Raw genomic sequence first — 20,152 nt, 5'->3', positions numbered from 1 at the left:
TTGGGATAGACTAGCACTTAAGTGCCAATACACAAAATTGAGGTATTAGTTCTAAAAGAATGGGGACTACATCACTGCACCTGAGGGTGGCACTGTAGCACCAGTGCTAAACTAAGGGCCGTAAACTTAGGAGACACACTCGAAATATGAGGTAAGTTGGGGAAATGAGAGAAACTAGCCTTTATTTCCTCTAAAATAGAACATACCCTGAGTTTTCTAACACAAAACCTAAAACTCTAGAGAATGATAACGCAAGGATTTCAGGACATTTCACCTACGCGATGGTTGTTGTTGACCACAAAGTATTAAGAGGTTCAATGCATTCAACTAGCACTCGAACCATGAAGACACGAGGCTCTGCGATCGACCGCTCGAAATGGGAAGAGGAGAGCGCAGGAGGAAACTCACCAAGCTCTCTGGTTGCCCCTAGGCGCTGCTGGCGTAGCAAACACCACTTCAACCAGCGATTGAATACCTCCATCGACCTATTCTAACTAGCTCGTAGGTACTATCATGGGCGCTACAGCGACACTGACATGGCATACACTACGTCCTACGACAAGTCAGAGGACATCCTATTACCACCTCCGTATATTAGAAACCAGTACAAGCGCCATTGAGTTAGTGTCAGGAAGCTTAGGAACGGTTGATGTGGCATGTGCCATGTCAACCAACAAGTTAAGTTCCAATTATTGAGGCCTTGAACAGTGTCAGATGGGCACCTAGGCGCCGTTGACATGGCACGTGCCACATCAGTTGACATCATTACCAGCGTCTAATAAGTAGCTAACCTAGTGAATTGATAAACTACCAAGTGGATTGATTTGTACAACATGAACGAACCAAACATGCGAAGTGGATAGTTGTTTTATAACACATGTAAACTACAAGTTGGGTTGATTTGTGCTTCAGATGTCTGAACAAGAAGGTAACTTGTTTATATATTCATCAAAAGAACTTAGCAACCCCTCATTTATAGATATTTTAACTAAATTTATAATTTTGGATCTCTACCATCGAGTTTGAAGGGGAGTGTTGAAGGGCCATTGGTTTAAGAAGGGCTAGGGGAAGAGCTAGATGAGGAAATTTAGAGGTCACTGATTCATTGCTTGTAAGTAAATACCACTCGCTGTTTCATATGAAAGAAAGAAAGAATGAGCCCACATTTTACTCTCTTGACATTGCAATTCTTGAATGTTCAAATGGCAGTTTTTTGTGTTAATCATTGTAAGTATTTATTTCCGTTCTTTTTTCTTTTTGTGTAGTTTTGTATATAAATAGCTATTGAAAGGATAAAAGATTCAACTTTCTTGGCCATTTCTTCTCGGGAATATCTTTTCTATAAGCTAAAGACTATTACTTAGAATAATAATTTCTAATGAAATTTTCTTAAAAATAAAAAAGGACAGCCACAAGTTAGCAAACCTTGCTTAAAAGCTGTAAAAGTTTTGCCTTTCATTGTTGAAGGCGAGCCGCTAATTTGCTAGAATAGGATAACCATAAACTCTTATCTTTTTTATCGTCAAGCACCTGCTGAAGGCTCGTTGTGGATCCTGCAACAGACCCGTAACTAGTGAAATAGACGGAATGCCATCTGCTAACGTAGTTTAACACCTAAAAACTACAATGCAATAGACCAATTCACTTGTCAAAGCAGCCAATTGAGTAGCAAATATATATAAAAAACCATATAAGCCTTCATATTCACTGCATAATCCATCGCCAAAACAACTGAGCTGTTTGGTTGGTTTTGCATTACTAAAGAGTAAGGACTTATGATGGTTTGTCATATTTCATCCCAAACAAAAGAAGTGTTCAAGAGTATAAATACTGATTATTTTTTTGAAGTTTTTCTCTGAATTTTTTATTTTCTGTAAATGACTTTCGATCTAATGTGCCCTATTTTACAAATTGATTCCTTGAAGCACTAGCATTATGGATTTCTTTTTTTACTTGGTATTGTTCATTTTTTATCTAATTTTGTTTTGCTAATTTTATGACTTTGTATCCTTTTTTTATAGAATTCTTGGAAACTATTATTTTTTCCCATTGGTCTATTTACTTAGAATGTGAAAAGTGGAGGGTTGCGTTAGGTAGTTGACAACCAGCGTAAAACTTGTTGAAAAAATCATGACATGAATCTTTTTTATCATTCTGTAAGTGCTATGACGTTTTTTGGAAGCGACACGCTGTATAGCCTGAATATAGTGAAAATTGTGCATGTGCAGCTACACTGGTACCCGGGTGTAATGTCAAATAAGCAGGAGTTCCACATTACGGATGGATGCGGGTAAAAAAGTTAGTCTATGAAATAGTCGGAGTTCCACATTACGGATGGATGCGGGTAAAAAAGTTAGTCTATGAAACTAATGAAATTAATTTTAGGATAGGATCTTAGAATATAGATACTCCCAATGTTGAATTAATGAAATTAGTTGATATTATGATTCATAGAAAGATTAATATTTTATGTATTCAAGAAACTAAATGGGTTGGAGAAAAGGCTAAGTAGATTGATAACCTAGGTTTTAAACTTTGATATTCTGGAAAGAGTCGCATTAGAAATGTTGTAGGTGTAATTATAGATAAGAGTTTGAATGACAATGTTGTAAAAATTAATAGAGTTGGAGATTAATTAGTAGATGTTTTACATTCGACTTATGTTAAGAAAGGCAGAGGTAGACCTAGGAAGACTTGGGCTTATTGTATAAAAAATGATCTTAATTTATTAGAACCAAATGAAAATATGACACTAAATAGGATGCAATGGAGAAAAAAGATTCATTTTGCCGTCCCCGTGTAGTGGGATTAAGGCTTTGTTGTTGTTGTTGTTCTTGTGGTCTATTTACTTTGGAGATGATGTTGGTGTCCAGAGGGGCTGCTTGTTTGCTGACATCTTGAGTTCAATATTATTATAGCAATAGATATTACCTTTTTTCTTTTTACATATTAAATTTAGAGCATGAATTTAAATGAAGATACCTTCCTTGATTGGTAAAACCAATGTGAAAAAGGGAAGCTATTATAACCGTCAATTATTCTTTATGGCAATGCAATCTTTCAATAAATCCCCTAAATTTTAACGAGCAATATTTGAATGGATTGCACTGGCGTAGCATAGAACTGTAATATTAGATTACACTCTACTTCAAATAACTACAATCCTTAGTAGCTTCTGAATGTTAATCCTGATTTAATGAAAGCCTTTTTGTGATGTTTAATATCTTTGTTTACTTGGTTCAGAAAAGAAGTTGGCTATGATGGATGGAGATTAGACTTTGTTCGAGGATTTTGGGGTGGTTATGTCAAAGATTATATTGTAGCAAGTGAACCATATTTTTGTGTAGGCGAGTACTGGGATTCTCTCAGCTATGAATATGGTGTAATGGAATATAATCAAGATGCACACAGGCAGAGGATTATCGATTGGATAAATGATACAAATGGAACATCTGGCGCCTTCGATGTCACTACGAAAGGAATCCTTCACACGGTAAGTTCTTTTGTACTCTATTTCTTCAGCTCTCTTATATTCCTTTAAAAATATAATCCTCTTTTAGTCCGCCACATCAAATCACTTTTTAATGTATTTTTTATCGTTTAATATTATAAAGTGAGATAATTTGAACGTGTATACATTTTGTTTTTCTTTTTTTCAAAGTTTTCAAAAAAACCGAATTCATGTCTTGAATTTCAAAAGAGAATATTTTGTTAAGCAGACATTATATTACCTTTTACATTCAGAAATAGTTAAAAGAATCTTGGTTATTATCATTTTTGTATGCTTACTTTGGACTTGAATCTTTAGTGAAATAGGCCATCCTTCCTGCTAGGCCTTTTCTTGCCCACAGTTGCTTTGTAGATATATATTTAATTTTGTAGGACCGACCAGGGTGTATTGCTCCCATAATGATCCAGAGATCAGAAGTTGACTCACAAATACAATTTCTGTACTAAAATAGGAATAAGGTTGTATATATCAAACCCTTCAATTAACCTATAGTTTGCTAGAGCTTCATACACCTTATGCACTATTTCCTTATATTGGAAATTTTTACCATGGATCATTTCAGTGTCATCTTATTGAGTCTACTTTATCATATGATGGACATATATTCATTTGTTAGATAAACCTGTTGGGGGATTTTTCCTATTTTAAAACTGAGGGGCAGATGCTTATTGGCATAGGGTTTTCATTTAGCACTATCATTCAAATAACTGTTTTTGAAGCCAAACAAGATAAGATTGGTTATTTGTGAAATGCTGCATGCTCGATCCATTTAGTTTATATCCCTAAATGTTTTGAATTGATTGCATTTGCATCCATTCTAAATCATAGATTGATTAATAAATATTTGAATAGCAAATGTCAGTTATCATCTCTTAAGAACTCTCTTTACTAGATCTAGAGTTTCCATTTTTTGAATCTTCCATTTAATTTATGAACTTGAATTGATCAGCTTGACAAGAGAGTTTATAATTAATAATGTTTGGAGTGTTTGTGACATGAGAGCTTAACTAGTGATTCTTCTTCTATTAGGCTTTGGAAAAATGTGAATATTGGCGCTTGTCTGATGTGAAAGGAAAGCCACCTGGGGTACTTGGGTGGTGGCCATCTCGTGCAGTAACATTTATAGAGAATCATGATACTGGTTCTACTCAGGTAATAGTGAATTGCTTTTTGCCATTTTAATGTGGAGTTTGATTTAAACATTTAGGTTTCTTTTAGGATTAGATAAAGTTCAAATACATGGATTTGTTCAAATTTCTGACATTTCACTATATTAAATTGGTTTCCCATTGTTATTATAACCATTCCTAGAAAGCTACCATTTTATTTCTGAAAAATGATCATTTATCTTCGTGCGAGTCACCTTCCCGTAGATTATGCATTTTCCCTGAAAAGATTCTTCTTTGCTTTATGTGAGAAGTTTGACTAGGCATGACCTTCTTTTCCTGGCAAGTTTCGCATTTAGAAACTGAAGCAAGGTTGGGTGGGCAGTTCAGTCATCTTTGGCGCTTCTCTGCTTTCATGCTATTTTCGAATGGTTGCACAAAATTCAGCTTAAGGCTTCACTTGTAATCTTGTAATGTTTAATTTTTTGGTTATGTTTAATTTTTTGGTTTTTTTTTTTTTGTTTTTTTTTTTTTTGTTTTTTTTGTTTTTTTTGTTTTTTTGTGGTTACTTCACATTTGTTCTACAACGTTAAATATTCAGCAGTTTACTGTTATTCTCTGTTTATTTTTTGCAGGGTCATTGGAGATTCCCATCAGGCAAGGAAATGCAAGGATATGCCTACATCTTGACACATCCTGGCACACCAGCTGTCTTCTATGACCATTTATTCTCACATTATCGACATGAAATCTCTAAACTAATCTCTCTCAGACGAAGATGCAAGATCCACTGCAGGAGTACGGTAAATAGCTGCAACAAGTTAGAAATTCACTTCCACCTTAGTTTGAGCATAAGTGTGTACATATAAACCTATGATAAATATGACTCCTGTTCTTAAGCCCATCAAGAAGCTGGCAAATTTTGTTTGTGCTTGGCTCATTTACTGATATGCGGAGCACTAAATATAAGACCTGAGTCCATCAAATGCAACAATATATATATAACCTTAACTAATACGTGATAATAATTATTACTTGTCATTCATGATAATGTGACCAATAAGAAAAAGGAGCTTACAAATCATAAAGAAAATATATACACACACATACACACATACACACATACATACATCCAGACACATATATACACACATATAGACACACAAACACACACATGCACACTGGCTAATATATTAAAAAGAAAGTAGGATACAGATAAATTATGTAGGAGGGCCCAAACATGGCACCCTGCCCACTCGATACCACCATATGCAAATGGTTCCAAAAAGAGAAAATACGAAAAAATACATGAGAAACCTAAAGAAAATAAAATAAAAAAGTATCAAAATTCGGATTATCAGGTAACTAAAGAGCGACCCAATTTTGCCTTGCATCTGCCTCTAGTTCTAGACAATGAGTCAGCTAATAAATTGGTAAGATGAGTGTCATTGCCAGTAGTAACCAATGTATCATTCAATAAATTCCCGAGCTCGAGTCTGCCTCCATTCTTCTTTTTTCTCCTGGAATAGACTTGTCATTCCTCATTCAAAGATTGACTCGCCTGGTCAGTGGATTGGTCTAAATTGTGTCAAACATGTGTAGGTTGTTCAATATTAGAAGCAACTACTTGTTGTACAAGCTGATCTTTTATTGAATCAGGAGAGCAGGAACATTCTCGTGTGTCATGACATGTATGTAGGTCTTCTTCAATAACATTGAGTGGTATAAACACATTTGGATCTGTACTTGTAGTATGGTGTTCTTCATCAGGAATTGCTGTGTTGGCAAGGGGGGTCCATAGGCAAATCCTGTCTTGTGGGAACAGATTGAGCAGATGTGTCCATAGCAATGGGGTTAGACTCCTCTTTGTTTGCTTGAGCTTTAGCTTTCAAGTTTGGATGAAACCTGTGACATTTATCAAGTGTATGCCCAAACATCTTACAGTGGGTACAATAGAAAGGTTTATGTTCCATGACAATTGATTGTCAATATCCATTGTGAGTTGTGCCCAGCCAGACTTCAGTAATATCAGATAAGATAATATCTCTTTCCATAAGTATTCTGGCCAGAGAAGGCCTAGTTAGGTTAATCATGGGCATATCTAGCGTCATAGGATCTCCAAGAATGACTCCAATAGAATAAAGAACCTGATGATTAAAGAAATGTAATTTGAGGCCAGGTAAACTAATCCATACCAGAACAGTAGGAGACTCATGTTTTTGGGTTAAAATCAGGAGACCACTTGAGTAACTTCATTGACTAAATCAACACGTCTTTAACTAAGGTTAGCTGAATCAACACATGTCTCCCATCCAAAAGTCTCACTTTCCGCTTGCCTACAAGTTTGAGATCATCAACACTCATTATGATAACTTCCGTAGGTGGGTGCCCCCACTGAAATTTCTCAATAAAAGCGAACTTGAATTTCTCAGTTAGGGTTGAAATTTTTGAATCAGAGAAAAATAGTGTTATTTTCTCACTCTTCCTGCTTATTTTCTTAATAAAAGGGCAATCGTTCTTACCATCACGACATTCCTTGTAGCTTGAGGGGAAGACAATAGTAGATTCCGCAAGATGATTACCCACCACGTGGGAGAAAAAAGCTTTGCTAGAATCAACCAAAGAAGGAAGCGCCATAACGACGATCCTTTAGCCCGCAGATGCAAAAACCAAAAAAAACCAGATGGTGCTATCCGATGCAGCTCGACGACGCGCGTCGGGTCGTTGAACCCGCGGGAACAGGCGCAGGATGGATGAAACAGACGTGTACTGGTCGAAACAGCAGAAAACGAGCAGCATAGGCATAGCTCGATCGGCCCTATAGCGAGCAGTCGCAACACGATCACGATCGGCCCTACAGCGAGCAGTCGCAGCACAATCACGATTGGCCCTACAGCACAGGCGCAACTCAACGAAACAGACGACGGAACAGAGGAGCGTACTCCCCTTCTTCTACGAGCTTGGAATACAGGTAGCAGAGGCTAGGGTTTCGCCGTGAAGCGAGACCCTAGCAGAGCCTCGACAGAGCAGCCGAATCCAGCCATTTATATATATATATATATATATATATATATATATATTGAAAAGGCAAAATTCATTGATATAAAAGAAGATACAAATGTTTTAGTGAGTGGGTACAAAGAGCTAGCTCACAGGGATTAAAACTACATGTATTCTCCTAAAAATATAACAAAATGAAAACAACTTCTAATCATGGTGGGTGTAGTCGGTGGATATACCACTTCCCCTTCACCTAAATCTGGGGCGAGAGTCCAGCAATATACTGAGATATGGGCTTCCGCCCAAAACTATGATAGTCATCCTGAGAATTACTGAGATCTAGCATTTCTTTTTTCTTCTTCTTAGATTTGTAAACCTGTCAATCATCTGTCAGAGGTAGTCCCGTCTGAACAATATGTGGATCTTCGATGGAGGTAAACTGCTGATCTGACTTAGCCTGCAGCACACCTTGATCCTGATACTCCTCCAAAACATGAGTACCCCATTCTCTCACAATAGGTGGTTCCAAGCCACTCGGGCTAGCATCTGCTACAACAAAATTCGTAGTATTTGTAATCTAAGGAAGAGCTGCCTCAACAACAATAGGTGGAAGTTGTTGGACTGGTTGGTGAGGAGTAGTCTTTTGAGTGAAATTCTTATTCAACATTTCCGAAAGATTAACAGTGTTTACTATATTTTCCTGTACTTGGATGATGTTGTTAGGATCTGCCGATCTCAAATGTTGGGTAAAGTCTGAAGCATTGACAGGGGTGTGCCCAAACAATTACAGTGACTGCAGTAGTAGGGTCTTTGTTCTGCAACAATTGGCTGTCAATACCCACTGTGGGTAGTACCAAACCATATTTCGTCCACATCAGGGAGGGTGATATCCCTTTCAAAAAGAATTCTTGCAACTGAAGGCCTGGTTAGATTGAAGGTGGGTGTATCCAATTTCATAGGTCTCTCTTGTGCAGCTCCAATATGATAGAGAACTTGGTGATTGAAGTAGTGCAACTTTAGGCCAGGTAGTTTAAACCAGATTGGAACTATAGGTGGTTCTTACCTATGGTCAAAATCAGGAGACCACTTAAGTCGTTTCATATATTTTCTATTTATTGTCATAAAATTTTTGGAAAGTATTTTGACAGTTTTCCATTTTAGATAATTATATCATCACATGTTTCCCATCAAAGAGGCCAACTTTTTAAAGTCTCAATAGTTTAAGATATTTGAAAGTCTTTCTAACGATTTCTATTTTGGGATGTCCCGATTGGAATTTTCCAATCGAGTTGAATTTGAACTTGTTAACCAGGTTGGAAACTTCAACATCAGAGAAGAATAGAGCCAGTTTGATACTCTTCCTACCCGTCTTCTTGATAAGGTTACAGTCCTCCTAGACTTTGAATGATTCATGGTAAACCTGAGGGAAAACCTGATATGATCCGATAGAGCCAACCATATCAACAAAAGAAACCTTCCCAAAGTTTAAAACTGAAGTAGTTGGTGGTTGAGAAGGAGCAGTAGCTATGGAACAGGAAGCGGGGCCACAGAAGACGGAGCCGTAGGAGACGAGCCGGGAGCCGCAGAAGCGCGATCACAGGAGACGCAGCTGACAACGAAAGACGCGCGATGAAGAACGATGCCGCACACAGAAACCTCTTCTTCTTCGAGCGTGAAAGAGCCGAGACGATGCGCGACGAAGAATCCGATGCCGCACGACACAGACGAAGCACGACCAAGAGGAGGAAGCACGACGAAGAGCAGATCGACGAAGAGATACCAGGTTTTGCCATAATGGAGATAACCTAGCAGAGCGAAATCAGAACATACGACATTCATCACCAGTCTTTTTCCGTTGCGTCGCAGCGGCTCTGTTGTCTCGATTCAGTGACTCTCTCGACAGGTCTTCGGGCTCGGGGGCGTTTGTTCAGCGAGTTTCTTCATCCCGTTTCAGCTGCTCTTAGTTGCCTCTCGCAGCGGCTTTTGAGGGACGCCTAAGAGGACGTCTGGGCGCGGGCTTTTGCGTCTCGTCGTTGTCCCGAGAAGGTGTTTGGGGCGTCTTTTAGCTGTTGCTAGCTGGTCGTCTGCAGCTCATAGAGGGGCTTTCCTCCGCTCCTTGCTCCCTATTTGATTTTGTAATTTGCTCTCCGCACCTCCATATGGCTTCGGACAGATCGTATGTTGTTGTCCTTGCGGGTGCCCAAGCCTCAGGTACACCTAAATCAAGTTTTTTTACTCCGTTTGAGTGAGAGGAAGACATCAAGAAACCTGGTAGGAAGAATGAAAAATCTGCCATCTTTTTTACAGAAGCTAAAGGTATTCAATTTACTTCCTACTATAGTCTGAATTTAGTCAGGAAATTTTTGTATGTCCATCCCAAAATGGAGCTGATTTGTAAGGAATTTGAGCTTATGCACCTTGTTGGGAGTGAAAAATTGGACTTTTAGATGGAAGACACTCTTATTCAACTTAATAATGAAGAGGATTGCACGCGTTTATTTGTTAGAAGGATTATCTGGATTGATAACAGAACAATAAAGATTCTGAAATGGTCTGTGGATTTTGACCCACATACGAAACCACCAATCATTTCGGTTTGGATTCGTCTCCCTGGTTTGAAATTTCATTTTTTCACTCAAAAAATGTTGTAATCTATTGCCTCAGCATAGGGTAAGCCACTTGAAACGGATATTCTTACTTTTAGTCTTTCCCGCCCATCTGAAGCTCGAGTACTTGTTGAAAGAGACATCACTTCATCCGCTTCTGAGGAGATTTGGTTGGACACACAACACCATGAATATTGGCAAAAGGTAGTGATTAAGCATTTTTCTTCTTATTGTTCGAACTGTCGTATGTTCGGCCACTCTAGTTCTAAATGCCACCATCTTCACCCACAACTCAGACAAAAAAGCAAAGCGCTCCGCCAGAGACAGAGAATCTAACTCCTGTTCAGCTCTAAGTTATTGACACTATTGATCATCAAAAGGATACCCCTGAAGACGTCACTAACCTCGCAGACAATATGTCAACCATTCAATCTTCACACAATGTTGTAGCTCCCCCATCTTTGGAACCTCCTATCGTGGGGGCGAGGGAGATTCTTCAAACCCCACCTGCTCTAGAACATATCACTGATATTACAAGTGACAATACTTCTACTGTTTCACTACCGCCTCATCTGATCGAGTAAAATGTTAATGTTTCTCAGGCTTATAGGGATCATGATGTGCAACAACTTACACTTATCCGGCCACCTTTGGAACAATCCATTGATCGGATGAGGAATGAAAGGTCTACACGTTCAGGAGGAAGAAGAAGAATGGAAACCTACTTGAGCTCAGGAATCTGATGCACGATACTTTGGTTACTTCGGGTAATGGTACGCACCTTATCAATCTGTTAGAGAACTCTTTTCCAAGAACTAGAGGCAGAGAGAGAACTAAAGTGAGACGTCCCTTGCACTTTTGTGTCCGTCGGTGGCTTTTTGGTTGTTTATTTTTATGTATATTTGTTTTATTTGGATTTGTGTGTGTTCAACCTATCTGTACCTTTTTATATATATATATATTAGAGAAAGCCCAAGGGCTAATATATTAAATAGAAAGAAACATACAGATATAATGTGTGGGAGGGCCTAAACATGGCACCCTGCCCACACGAAATCCAAAAATAGTTCCAAAACAAGAAAATACAGAAAGTACATGAGAGACGTAAAAGGAAAAAACCTAAAAGTGTCGAAATACATAGTATCAGGTAGCTAGAGGGTGACCCAATTTGGCATTGCCTCTGCCTCTAGTTCTAGGGAAGAAACCAACTAATAAATTGGTAAGATGGGTGTCATTGTCAGTAGTAACCAATGTATCATCCAATAAGTTCTCGAGCTCGAGTCGGCCTCCATTTTTCTTCTTCCTCTTGGAATAGACCTGTCATTCTTCATCCAAAGATTGACTCACATGATTAGTGGATTGGTCTATAGTGTGCCGGCCATGTGTAGGTTGTTAAACATTAGAAACAGCTACATGTTGTACCAGTTGATTTTTTATTGGATCAAAAGAGCACTCGTGTGTCTTGGCGTGTAAGTGAGCATTATTCGATAATAGTGGGTGGTATAAGCACGACTGGATCAGTAGCTGTAGTATTTTTTTTCGTCAGGATATGCGGTGTTGGAAAGAGGATCATGTTGCATCTTCTCAACAAGGATAGTAGGTGGCTATTTTGAGTGATCTTCGACCTTAGGTGATGATGCAATTGATAACAAATGGTAGAACTATGAACAAACATACTGCAATGAGAGCAATAAGAAGGGTGTGGTTCTATTTCAACCTTTTGTCAATTCAACCTTTTGTCTTTTGTCAATACCCGTTGTGAGTGATTCCAATCCATACCTCATCTAGAGCTGGTTGTGTCATATCCCTCTCAACTAGCACATAAGCCACAAAGGGTCTGGTGGCAGTAAGCGTAGGACTATCAACCTTGAGAGGATTACCGTAAGCAGTTGTTAAGGAGTAGAGAATTTTCAAGTTGAACAGGTGTAATTTAACCCCAAAAATTTTATCCAAACAGGAATGATAGGATAATTCACTTTTCTATCAAAATCAACAGTACACTTCAGAATTTTCATACGACGGTTGTCGATCTAGATAACTTTTTGAGAAAAAATACGAGTATAATCGGTATCGTGAGATAGCTGAATCGATATGTATTGACCGTCAAGTAGACCAATATTCCAACTACCCAACAGCTTCATAGCATCAAATTCTTTTCAAATGATCTCAAGTATTGGTTGACCATAAAGAAATTTCCCCACTAGAGCAATACGCCAATAAGATGCGAGAGTATTGGTTTCAACCTCTATGAGAATAGAGCAGACTTCCCATTTTTTTTCCAAGTTTTTTAATGAATGTGTGATCATCACCACCTTCAAGAGCCTCATGGAAAGATTGTGGAACTTTGCAAGACTTACCTATATAAAAATCAGTCTCTGAACTTGAAAGAGCACGTGTAGGAATACGGATGTCGCCGACAGGTGCAGTGGCATAGGAATGGATATTTGATGTCATCTCCACCGACAAGATGGTGTCTGTGTGTCGGGCAACAAAGCAACAATCGTCTGGAAAAGCAAAGTCGCATCGTCAGGAAGATAGCGAAGACGCGTAGAAGGACGACGGCGAAGGGAGTGCCCTCGCCTGTGGGAGAGACGCCTGCAAATGAGATGTCGTGCAGGACGCGAACCGCGACAGGACGAGGCATCGTCGAACCGTGGGAGACGTCGTATATTAACTTAAGCACAGATGGCGAGCTGATCTCCTCCCTTTTTTCCCTTCAGCTAAGGTTCGACATAACACACTTCCTTTCTTTTCCTCTTCTTCTCCTTTGGTTTCTTCTTTTCCTATCTTCCTTCTTCCTTCTCCACCTAACAGCTAGGGCGCATATCCTTGTTCTCTCCATTAGATCTGTTCGAATGAATGGTGGAATTGGCTTCGTCTCCTGTAGAGGAAACTATAATGATGTGTATCCCTACTACCTCTCTGATTAGTTATTAGGGGCAATTACATACATTGCACCCGAAACATTGCTATATACAAATCTATTACCCTCTTTCAAATTCTCACTCAAATATCATATTTTTTATTCTTATCAATTATCAATGGTTTGATCACGTAGTTCAAAATATCATTTGGATACTAGATTTTATAAATATTAATATTTTAGGTGTTCTGTATGTAATATGTAATTATTTATTATTATTATTATTATTATTATTATTCAGTTAATACAATTGTTGTCTCCCCTTTAAAAATTTTTTCGTCAAAATTTATGAATCTTTCGCAACCTCTTTTTATTGTGGGAAACATATGCATAATTAAAAATTTTCATTAAAAACTTTAGATCCCTTCATTAAAATGAAAAGTGGATACAACAAGACAATGATCTATTGCAATATTACTCGACTAATTTTCCCTGTCAATTGAAGCAACATCACACCTAAAATGAAAGGATATAACTAAGACAACTCACACCGTCTAAAATAAAAAAAACACTAGAATGACATACCTATTATATGCAAGCAAACATAACACTCATGAGCCTATGTTAGCAACATCTTCAAATGTCAGTAGGTTCTTTTGGCCTACTACGAGTAAGGGCATAAACTCGAGGTTGGACTGGTTGTGGTTGACCTTGAGTAGGAGTTGAAACTGTAGACTTTATTCTTTTTTGTCCATCTATAGTCTTTTGTGAAAGTGCTCCATTTAGTTTTGGTTCTTCAGAAGTTTTCTGGCCAAGTGAACGGAAGTATCTAGCCATGTGAATAGGCTGACGACAAGTGACTATAGTACTTTGAGTCGTGCCTCTACTTAATCCACCTAAAATATACTTAGGCTTGTTGAAATTTTTACTCTCTGATTGATCCATATGCTCTTGTTTATCAATACTCTTCCTCTTGTGCGTCTACGTTGTGTCTACGTACACTTTTGAGTAAGCTGAAAATCAATTTTTACTCTTCTAGCCCACTTCATTAACACCGTGCAATCATCTATTCCCAAGGACACTAACGGTTGCCCGATCGAATCTTTCAATCCAAATAGAATTCTGATACACTTCTCTTCTACAGTAGCTATCAACTATGGTGCATACTTTGTAAGTGCAGTGAACTCTTTTTTATACTGTGTAACTGTCTTTTCTCTTTGAACTAACTTAATGAACTTGTCCTGCATTTTTCTTCGAGTGAATATAGATACAAACAACTCTCTGACAAGCTTCATCCCAACTTTCCATTATGTCGGTCATGTTTGTTAGCTTGTCCTGACAGTACCCATGCTAGTTTTTCCATCCAGTATAAATGTGGCTAACGGTACTCTTCTTTCATCCAAACATGCCATGTTATCTAATATCTTTTCTATTTGGATCAACCAATTCTTCCCCTCAATCATATCTTACGTTCATTTGAATGAATGTGTATGCAGATTTTGAAATATCTTTAAATACTTATACACAACAGCTGTATCTCTCCCATTAGGTTGCGATCTTGACTCTTGAATTATTTGTGTTATCCCCGGCATCATCTTGATCAAGGGTAGTGGTGTTCTCAACTATAGCAGACGATACTTCCTCATTTCCCATCATTTTTTCCTCTTTCATAATCTCAGGTGCATTCATTTAACTGAATTAAAATAATAACTTAATCAGAGTTAAACTTTTAATTTAATAATGACTATTTTTCTTATAATTATTTTATTGCTATTTCATCAAGATTGTATTATTTAATCCTAAACTGACTCTGATATCTTTTTTATCACACCTGTGTTTTGAATATTATAAGACGGAAACAGAAGATCGAATAGTGATACGCAAAATTTTTTATGTTCATTTTTTATAACTAGCATTTAATCATTTCAAAATAAATGAAATAGCCACTACAAATTTAAAAGTTTTGTTCAACAATTGATAAATTTATCTTAACATCGGTTGTCCACATCTTCTATAGATATTCCCTTCTTATTACTTATCTTTTAATCAAATTATTAAACATAAAATATTACTTTAAAATAAAATGAGCTACAATAGCCATTGAATATTTATAAAATTTTGTAGCATTTGATTCCGCATGGGAAATCTAGCATGGGTACTGTAGTTAATGTGTGATAATAACTAATGCTAGTGGCAGAAAGTGGTTTGCTTGAACACAACCTCCTTTATTCATCCTTATCTCACAGTTGAGTATGTTTAAAAAAAAAAAACGTCTCCCGCATTCTTCTTGCATGCCACCCGCACAGGCTTGGTTCGACTCTGCCTTCTTCCTTCCTCTTGGCGTAGACCTGGGTTCGGCCATAATCGTGAGGCTCTCCCCCTTCACGCTTCTAGGCTAGGGTTCGGCAATCTCCCACACCTCTTCTTCCTCCTTTATGCTGGCGTTCTTGGCATCGGCTTCTGCAAAGTCGAATCTTTGGTAAGAGAAACACAACCTCTCCTTGCCTCTTTGTTTCCCGCTCTCATTCTCTCAGTTTGGTTTGCTTTTTTTCTTTGAATGGGACACTTATCTCCTTAAAACAAAACCATCTAGACATTGCACCCTTCGAATCAACACAAACCCTTTAAAATTCCCTTATTTTATTTATTTATTTTTTCAATTATTACAATAAACAAGTTTGCTCTTATTTGTGTTCAACTCGTTTATCATACCAATTAGAATTTGTGTTCAAGCATGAATAATTTTTTGGGTGAACATCTTTTCACAAACATCGATATTTTTTAGCACTAATAATAACTGCTGGGCCGTTGCTACAGGCCTTGGCAAGGATGTTTTGGAGTATTTGGTTCTTTTTTAATGTGAACCAGTGAGTCGGTTTGATTGGGTTAAGTTTTATGCTCTCACTTCAATCCATGAACCAATTGTAGAATCATGTTAACCATCCTAGGTTTCCTCTGCTTTTTACCATTGCTGGTCAGTCATTTTGCTTATGTGTTTGATTCAGGTGAAGATTATGAAGGTCGAGAGGGATGTTTATGCTGCTGAAATCGATGAGAAAGTTGCAATCAAAATTGGACCAGGAGATTATGAACCATCCAGTGGTTCCAAGAAGTGGGTCTTGGCTGCCGAGGGAAATGAGTACAAAGTTTGGGAAGCACCATAGCTGTATAGATATTTCTAGGTTTGTTGAATCACTAATAGTATTTTGTTGTGTTCAATGTACATGCTGCAAAGAAAATCATTGTATTTGCTACACTGATAGTGTGATTTTCGAAGAGAGCTTGAGCATTACCTGTATTGTAGCATTGAAGAGATTTTAATGTATTCTACTCCACAAATATATAATCAATAGTTAATTACAAGTGTAAATCATTGTATTTACTTAATGGTTAGGTCTCTGCTTGCACAACTCCACTATGGCCGTGTTTAATTTTCTTTCTTAATTTTATTGATAAAAACACGAGATTGTTCTTTTTGAAATGTCTGTTTGCTTCTTTCCATTAATCTCTAGTTTCGTTTTGTTTCTTTAGATACTCTCCTTTTGGTCCCAAGCAAGGCTACATTGTGAAAGTATTCATGGCCTTGTAATTGGAGAAAGTTATTTCTTCAGTGGCATGATTTTCAATCATACATTTTGCAATTTGTTGTTAATTATTCACCCTAAATAAGCATGGCTACAACCTTGACAATCAAATCCCTCAAATTTGGGGAGGTTCAGCACCCAATATAGTAAAGTGGTGCTGCTAAAACAACAAGAAGAGAGTGAAGTAGGATTATGGGTGTAATGAGTCGGGCTAAGTTTCTTCTTGGATATGTTACTTGCCATCTTCACCCCACCAGTGCCTTCATTCCTAAGGAACATATCTAGTTACAGATTTATTGGTATTTTTATTAGCATGAGCCAAAATAGCTGGATTGAAGAATTTTTAGAGCGATGCAATTTGCCCCAAAATAACCTCCACACTTACAAGGGTTGCATTTGTGTATAATGTTAGTCTTCTCTTCTTTTTAAATGCCTTGCCGATGGATTTGATTTGGATAGAACTTATAAAAGGATCATAACATAGATAATGCTTAATCTCAAAAAGAAATCTCTCGTGCTATTGATATATCATTGTTCAGTAGCGGAATAGTATATGCCAAATAATTGATAGTCTACAAGCTAAGGAATCAATGCTATGCTGAAGGGAAAATGGTTTTTCATTTAGAAGCATCTCTATAGTAAGCTACCTCATTTTGTTGCTAGTATCAAGATGCTCCAATCTTGAGAAATGATATGTTATAACTTATTTGGTACAAATTTTTTACCTAGGATCGTAAAATTGAATTCTTACAATAGGACCCATTGGGTCAGTTTAGGCTTTTGTTCTTATTTTTTTCTTACATGTTTACTCGTATGATTGTTCTATACATTCACCTATATGCCTATGATGGCTTGAAGTTGTTAAAATCAATGGTTGTAGCTAAGAACTTTTTTTCTTGGATAGCATAATTCAGTTGTGCCTCTAATAGAGTTTGACTTGCATAATACATTGCGTGAAATACTTTGTACATCCGATCGAGTTCCTTCCTATGGCTAAGAAGCAATGACTCAGAATGTATCAATCTCTTGAGCTTGATTTTGATTTTTCATATCAAGACAATGAAATCCACTGAATATATTTTTATCAACATTCATAAGCACACCCACCCTCCATGACTTTAGTAAGGTATTGCTATCAACCAATAGCATATACTTGTTGGCTTAACATCATTAATTTCAAATCATTGATATATTTATACCCCCAAATTGCAGAATTCATCTTTGAAATGTATATTTCTAATAATGTAGATGGTGGTGAAGCTTCATGTAAAATTGTACTTATCAGCAAGCACAGTAGTTTTGCTCTCCTCGAACTTCCTCTTATTAGAGTAGATTTCCTTCGTAAACTATTTGATTGCTTGGCTTTTATTCTAATGCATTAATGAATGGAATATTGATGTGCAGTTTCGTAAATATATGCAAAATTTTAGAGAATTGCTTATCAAGCATTTATTTTTAAAAATTTTGAGAATATGATAGTGGCTGGATATAGATGTGTATTATTTGGGAGTAATTTCAATTTTAGCATTGCGCCATAGTTTTCTTCATTAAACTATGGATTTTAAATTTTTTATTCAAATGTAGATCTTCACCAATGCAATGTTTTTTTGAGCCCAATAATCCTAACTCATGATGGTTGATAGTGAGTTTAGCCAACTTTTAACATAGATTGAATAGTAAGAATAAGAACATGTACAATCTAATAACATCACCTAAAACTTTGTTTTATTAAAATCTATGAAAATTTTCAAAAAAACATTAATGTGGTACTTCGGGTCTCGCAAGTTAGGCCTTAAAACTATAAAGTTTGGACCATCAAAAGTTTGGTAGCTTAAACTCAAGGTTATTTTGTGTAAATCCTAGGCTTCATGATAGCATGGTTTACCAGGGACAATTCACACGCCATCATCTTGTAAGGCCTAGATCCTATGTCGAGGCTTATATTTGTCTCCTGAGATTTGTAATGATGTGTGTAATAGTATCAAAGGTTGTGTTTATCTCCTCAAATACTTTTAAAGTGTTCTCAGTTTCAATCAAAAGATAGCAATGTATCACCACTGAAAGTAGTTGTGCATTAATTAGATTAAAATAGAATATCAAATCAAATCAAGTGTATTTGATTGATTTAGTTTGATTTATAAAAACACGGTTCAATTTTTAGTTCCAAACTAAGAGTTATCTGAAATTTAACTATTGGATTGACTTGAAAAAAAAAAGTTGGCTAAACCATAAGATTAAATTATTGTGTTTAAAATTAAATTGTCTTCATCATCCATTAAGTGTGCATAGATCTTCGTTAGGATTTTTAAACTTGGCTAAACCAAAAAAATAAATCAAATTACATTTTTGATTGGTTTGGTTTAAATCTATAACTTATTTATTTAGTTCAATTTTGTTATTTATTGGATTTCATTTAATTAATTTAATAAATTTATCAACATCTCTAATCGAACTAGTCAATTGAACTCTCCAATCTAAAATATATTGCATACATTATGAATATTATCTAAAAAGCTAAGTAGAATAATAAGATTAAAAAAAAATAAATAATAGAAAGATCTTGAATTCAAACTAAAAGTAGTTAGTATTGATGCTGGAGAAAGTAGTTCCAGGCAATAACACCAAAAATTTGTTGTAAGTGAATGTGCACTCAAGAATATATGGACTTACAAATAATATAATAAACAAAGAGTATTATCACCCAAAGATTGAATTCAAAAAGTATAAAACAATATGTTGATTTTTATTGTATTCAAATAATCATAATGAATGTCAAATTGAATAAAATAAAAAATGACTAACTATTAAAAGTTGTGGGTAATAAATGTAGACCATTTTATGAAAGCATAAGAATAAGACAATATTGAGTTTGATACTTTAAAGTTAATTTATAAAACTACTCAACAAATATATAAAGTTTTCCTTGTAACTCAATTCTATTGTGTACTTTATCATTCTCTAATAAATTTTGGGTTGCTACCATTTCAATGTATCTTTCCTTTATCTTGAGGAAGAAATCCAATATTAAAAAATTTTGCTAAATTTTCTTTATAGATCCTAATGATTATAAAAATTTATATACATCTATATCCTATAATTTTTTATAGTACTTCACTAATGATGACTCTATTCTTCTCATCTCAACTTTGGGCAGACCACCTAAACTCTTAATTGTTGTCTAAACAATCAATTGTTTTATATAATATAGCAAAGATAAACGATAACAACAAAAAATATAATCGATAATTTTGCATTAATAAGGAAGAAATAATATCTATACAATGTATATATATATATATATATATCTGTGTGTGTGCGTGTGCGCGTGACGATTCCCGACGTTGAATCCATCAGACTCACATATATATCTGTGTGTGTATGTGTGTGCGCGCGCGCGCGCGTGCGCGCGCGCTAGGGTTTTGTCCGATGACGATTCCCGACGCTGAATCCATCGGACTCAATCCTCTCGTCGTCTACCATGA

At 36.5% G+C, this 20,152-nt stretch overlaps 1 protein-coding gene across 2 annotated transcripts in view; it reads left to right on the top strand.

The window, feature by feature from the left end:
- The window catches only part of LOC110033066 (alpha-amylase 3, chloroplastic), a 97,147-nt gene extending 80,674 nt beyond the window's left edge, over nt 1-16,473 (top strand). For both annotated transcript variants that reach the window (XM_020736926.1, XM_020736925.1), the window contains exons 10-13: nt 3,244-3,493; nt 4,541-4,663; nt 5,253-5,420; nt 16,092-16,473. In XM_020736926.1, the coding sequence (XP_020592585.1) occupies nt 3,244-3,493; nt 4,541-4,663; nt 5,253-5,420; nt 16,092-16,250 (700 nt within the window). In that variant the 3' untranslated portion in view covers nt 16,251-16,473. The remainder of the gene's footprint in view (nt 1-3,243; nt 3,494-4,540; nt 4,664-5,252; nt 5,421-16,091) is intronic.
- Nucleotides 16,474-20,152: the final 3,679 nt, after the last annotated feature.

The sequence above is a fragment of the Phalaenopsis equestris genome, unplaced genomic scaffold (assembly GCF_001263595.1).
Source record: "Phalaenopsis equestris unplaced genomic scaffold, ASM126359v1 Scaffold001082, whole genome shotgun sequence".
Taxonomy (NCBI): Eukaryota; Viridiplantae; Streptophyta; class Magnoliopsida; order Asparagales; family Orchidaceae; genus Phalaenopsis; species Phalaenopsis equestris.
This window is presented reverse-complemented; position numbering and strand designations above follow the sequence as displayed.